The following is a 5,737-nucleotide window of genomic DNA, read 5'->3' on the forward strand; positions in this document are numbered from 1 at the left end:
AATAATGATCTATCTATATGTCACACTATTATTTAATGTTTTTTTTTACAATTTAATAATGGAACCCTTGCTCTCATTTCATGATCTTGTAGGATCCGTCTGAATCTAAACACCCAGAATTTGAAATATGTAATTATTAAACTCTTAAAGTTCCTAGTTACTTTTAATAATATTATTCTTCAAGAACTGAATAAAATATATATCTTCTCTTACACCTACCTACCTTTATAAACAAATCAAAAAAAGAAAAGAAATTGATAATAGTAATATATTTTATTTAATATTTTCTAAATATTTTCAAACTATAAAAAATTACATATTTTTCTAAAAACATGGAAACAAACAACCTAAATTTAATTGCAAGATTACCCATTTCCCATTTCATAATTTGTAAACAATTTATTTTTCAATCGCCGGCGTTTGGAAACAGTTCACACGCTTATCGATCGCTCCGGTTGAATGTTCTTCCTTTCGTCGCCGGCCGGTGATAATTTCAACTTGATTTTCTCTCTCCAAAGCTCATTGAAAAGCTCTACATGCCCCATTCTCCGACGAACATCCACCACAACCAAATTATCAGTCAATCGATACATTTCCAATTCCATCAAGAAATTCAATTTATTACCCTCAATTTCCATTCTCCAATTTTTATTCGTCTTCAATCGAATACCCTTTTCCACATTAACCACATCCTTCACTTTCTCAATAATTCTCTCCGGCGATTCCGTCGAGACAAACCTTTCACCGTCGTTTTCCGAGCTAGTACAGTCGTCGAAGAGACACGAAAGATCCAAACCAGACGAGAACGATATGATGTTGAAAGCGTTAAGCGAGAATCCAGTCCTATCTTCTTCATCCGGTTTGAAAGTGAATTCGCCGTCGGTTGGAAAAGCAACCTCCTTGTAATCCTTCCTAAACCATGGATCTTGTATAATCTGATCAATTGAAAACCTAGTTGCTGGATTCGTGTCGAGAAGTCTCGACAAGAACTGTTTAAGATCAGACGACATCCATTTCGGACAATGATATTCCCCTTTATAGATCTTCTTATACAAAGCCATCTGATTTGGATCTTTAAACGGAAGATATCCGGCGATTAGAGCATATAGAATAATCCCACATGACCAAATATCAACCTTAGCCCCATCATACCCTTTCTTAACAAGAATCTCCGGCGCAACATAAGACGGCGACCCACAAATCGTGTGCAACATACCATCCTGTCGGATCTGATCAGTGGCGGCACTAAGTCCGAAATCAGACACTTTTAAATTACCATTTTCATCGATTAATATGTTTTCCGGTTTCAGATCGCGATGATAAACACCACGGGAGTGACAGAATCCGACAGCGGATATTAACTGTTGGAAATATTTACGTCCTGTATCTTCATCAAATCTTCCTTTGGCTACTCTAGCGAAAAGCTCGCCGCCTTTGAGATATTCCATGACGACGTAGATTTTGGATTTGGTGGCGAGGACTTCGAAGAGTCTGACGATGTTTGGATGGTGGAGGCGGCGCATGATGGCGATTTCTCTTTTGATGTTGGAGCTTGTATTAGCGGCGATTTTGGTTTTGTTTATGATCTTAATTGCGACGCTTTGGCCGGTTGAGATTGATTTTGCGTGGTAGACTTTGGCAAAGGCGCCTCGGCCGAGGAGCTTGCGGATTTCGTATTTGTTGAATAAGGTGTTGGTGTGATTATGCCACATTCCGAAGATACCGGCGCCGGCGGTTGGGATTTGGTGATTGGGTTTGGTCTTTGACATTGGACTTACAATGTAGAGACCAAAGAGAAAGAGGCCGATGGATCGGAAAAGCCACTCGGTTTTTTTAGATATTTTGTTTTGTTATTTAAGAGAGAGAAAAAAGAGGAGAGAGAGAATGAAAAAGGGCCACAGCAACAGGAGTTTAATTATCTTCTCATCTGGTGAGCCAGGCCACTAGAAAATTATTCATATATATAATCATTTTTGGCTATATTTCTTTAACACGTTTTAGGATGCCGATCATTTAAAAAAATAAATAATTATAATTTTTATATTTAACCTAAAAAAAAAACTCAATCATTATCTAAAAGGAATATGTATTATTTTTTAAAATAATTTTAAAAAAAAATTTTGAGTCCATTTTTCATAAATTTAGGGATTTATATTACCTCACAATTTTTTTAAAAAAATTATAATATTTTTATTTGAGGATTGAGTTTCTTTTTCATTTATAAAGATAAACAATTTTTTTTTTCATCACACAGATTTGAATAGATATTATGTTTTTTTAGTTTGGCATTTTGTTTTGTTGGATTGGATTTTTTTTTAAAATTTTTATAATTTAAATAATACTCTCAATTATGGATAGATCCTTTGATGTTCATACACTCAAATTGTGTTGGTGGTCATTTTTGAGTTTGTGTCATCTCTTACAAAAATAGTGAAATAATTGGATCATGAGTTATTTTTCTTTTTTTAATAAAAAAAAGTTATTAGAAATGATTTTTCATATGGAGACCTTTTATAATTATATATATTATTCTGATTGTATGAGTTTCTCACTATTTCGGGATTTTTTTTCGGCGTTGTTTAATAACCATCGACTCGACTAATGATAATTTTATTTGCTTCCAAAATATTTGATAGAGATTTTTTCGACAATATTTCATTGACTAGTTCGACTAGATCTACTTCAACACTAGTAGTTCATAAATTTAAATGAGTTAGATTTTAGAATGATCATCAACGAACTACATGTAGGTCGATCTTTTGTATTGACAATTTTATTTTCATAAATTGATATATGAATCATCAATTATTTATTTTGATTGTGTAGAAATTATTTTTAATTATTATTTTTAATATAAAAGAAATTATCATGAAAGAAAGTAACACTATTTTCTTCTTTTTATTTTCTTTTCTCAGCTTTAAAGTTAGTGAGTTTACAATATATTTACTTATTTAAGAGAATAATACTATTTTCTTCTTTTTATTTTTTTTCTCAACTGTAAAGTTAGTGAGTTTACAATATATTTACTTATTTAAGAGAAAAAAAAATCTTCTAGAGCATTATTCAAAAGTTAAAATATTATATCATTAAAAAATATAATTTGAATATTCTTTAACAATTTTTAATAAGATTTTGATTTTCACCAAATATTATGACAGAATTCATAGTTAATTCATGGCATTGTCAACTTTCAAATGTTAAAAACATTGAAACAAGGTTTCTCCTATTGTTGAAAAGGTGTCATTTTAATCTAACACAACATTTTCTATTATTAAATGGGTAATCACGTTGATTTTTTTTTTTAATTTTAAATAAATAATAATGGAGGTCAGACAAGCAATAATATTTTATTATTTTGTAATAAAGACGCATCTATTAATTATATTTAATGTTAGTTACCAAATTTGTTGAAATGTCTATGTCAAAATAATAATTTTTATAGACTGTTTTAGAAAGAAAAACACACACACATGATTTTAGAGAGTAAGGTAAAGTTATCCCCCCAAAAAAGTCTGAAAATGGATGCTCCTTAAGACTTCAAGTGAACATAATACTCACATAAATACTTCACTATGTGGTTGATCACATAAATGGCTTTTATGGGTTGAATCCTAGGGCATCACAAGAGTAACAACTCTGTTTTTTTTAAGGCGACTTTGTTTGTTAATTTGATCCTCAAAAATTCAGAAAGGTCGTGTTTTAGGCCTCGAGATGTATTATTGCTAAAACAGATTTGGGACCTATTCAAGTTTACATCCAGCTAGCTCATCCTTAGCATAAGTACCAACACATATTGAGAATCCTCAAAAGATTATATATAACAAAATAAGGGTAATTGGGTAACATCTTACATACTGTCTTTTCATCATAAATCCTTGAAAGCTACCATTGGGACTAAGTGTTGAGAGAATGAAATTGTTAAGAGTTTTTGTGGTTACCAAAAGGATAAGATAAACATAAAGGGATCTCCTTATTGCATGTTCCACATTTCCACCCCATTGATAAGAAGATTGCATGTAATGCATGCACGATAATAGTAATGCCACCGAGAATCAAACAGACCTAGTGAACATGAAAGTTCAAAACCAAGGAGAATTGTTTAAGTTTTTTTCCATTCCACTTGGTCCATTGGTCACTTTTTCTAAAGTGAAAAAAAAAAAACTTTCAGCCAAAACTTGCCAGATGACGAAGTAACAATACATAAAATAATGAGCAAAAATACATCACTTGGTCGGTCACTTACCAATTCATATCAAAATTTACGTACTGTCATCACCACATTCATATCCCCTTTCTTTCTTTACAAATGATTTGGTTAACTTTTTGCACAACATTAGAAAACATCATGAATCACACTTGGGGGTATATTTAGAATTCAGTCATATTTAGCTTCTTTAAAATAGTTTAAAAAAAAAAACTAGTTTTATGTAGTTCATGAAGTTTTGTAAATATAGATGTGTAAGAAATTATATAAGGTAAGGAAACTTGATTCCAATTATAATATGTTTGGATGAATGTAATTGAAATTGATATAGTATTAACATTAGAATTTTTAATTTTAATTCTAATTCAAAAAAAGAATTAAAGTCATTTACTATTTCATTTCAGAAACTGAAGCTTCTGTAATAAAAAAAATAATTTAAGATAATTTTCATTTTGGTTGAATTCAGAAAGTTAGTACACTCATAACGTCATAAGACTCATAACTATATAATTTTTTTTATAATTAAGTGACTGAGTAAAAGTCTTTTAATTCAAGATTTTTACTAATTCAGTTATCTTTAGTGGTCAGATTTTCTCTTAAACACGTCAGGACATACGTTGCTTATAATTTTAATACAATTTTGTTATTTAAAAAAAAAAACTAAAATGTGGGTTATTTGGTAGTCCACTTTTATTTAACTTTTCAGTGTATGACCAAAAAAAGGTAATGTGGACGTCTTCAAATTTGAATTGACGCCCGCCGGCAAATCCGACATGATGAAATTAGAGATTAGATTATAGTATTTGATTTGCATTTGTCTTAAGGTCTTGTTTGATTGGCCTATTTGACTTTTTTCTTTTGTGACTTTAGTTAGTACTACTGTGACATGCATCTATCATGTATGATGTATCCCTAACGAAAATACTCCCGCCGGAAAGTCCTATTTGGCCAAGGTTTTGTCTATTTTGATTATTTTGATTATTATTATTATTATCACATTCTCAAGAGTACTATAATTATTAATTTTAGGTCCCTTAAATGACTTAGGCCTTCTTCAGATTCGGGGTTTTGAAAAAACTTGGAGAGGGAAAAAAATAATGATTCGTGATGATTTTGAGAAAGTGATTATTTTTGGTAAAAAGACTAAAAAAGCATTGTTATAATATATGAATAAAATAAAAAATAATAATTTAAAATAAAAGTTATTTTAGTATTTTCGTTAATGAAATGAGTGATGTAATGGTTGAGAAGAGATTGATTAAAAATTTTATTTTGAATAAGTTTTTTTAAAAAATTCAAAGACCTTGATTAGTTTTTTGAATAATGTTTGAGAGTATTATTCTACAATTGAATGATTAAATATTTTTTAATAATGTTTGAGTGAATGATTAAATATTGTTAAGAGTCATTTGGGTTTGGGTTAGTGCTAGAGGCGTCCAAAAGAACATTTGAATCCAAGGTATATTTGGGGGTTGTTTGGAACTCCAAATTACAGAATTCTTATAATGGAGGGAAATGCCCCTCCACTAAATT

General features: G+C 30.4%; 1 protein-coding gene across 1 annotated transcript; it reads right to left on the reverse strand.

Moving 5' to 3' along the window:
• Positions 1–254: 254 nt before the first annotated feature.
• LOC124916379 (CBL-interacting serine/threonine-protein kinase 11-like) lies at positions 255–1,926 on the reverse strand. Its single transcript, XM_047457096.1, has one exon. The coding sequence runs from the start codon at positions 1,767–1,769 to the stop codon at positions 432–434; it is 1,338 nt and encodes a 445-aa protein (XP_047313052.1). The 5' UTR covers positions 1,770–1,926; the 3' UTR covers positions 255–431.
• Between the last annotated feature and the right edge of the window lie 3,811 nt (positions 1,927–5,737).

The sequence above is a fragment of the Impatiens glandulifera genome, chromosome 1 (genome assembly GCF_907164915.1).
Source record: "Impatiens glandulifera chromosome 1, dImpGla2.1, whole genome shotgun sequence".
In the NCBI taxonomy this organism is placed as follows: domain Eukaryota; kingdom Viridiplantae; phylum Streptophyta; class Magnoliopsida; order Ericales; family Balsaminaceae; genus Impatiens; species Impatiens glandulifera.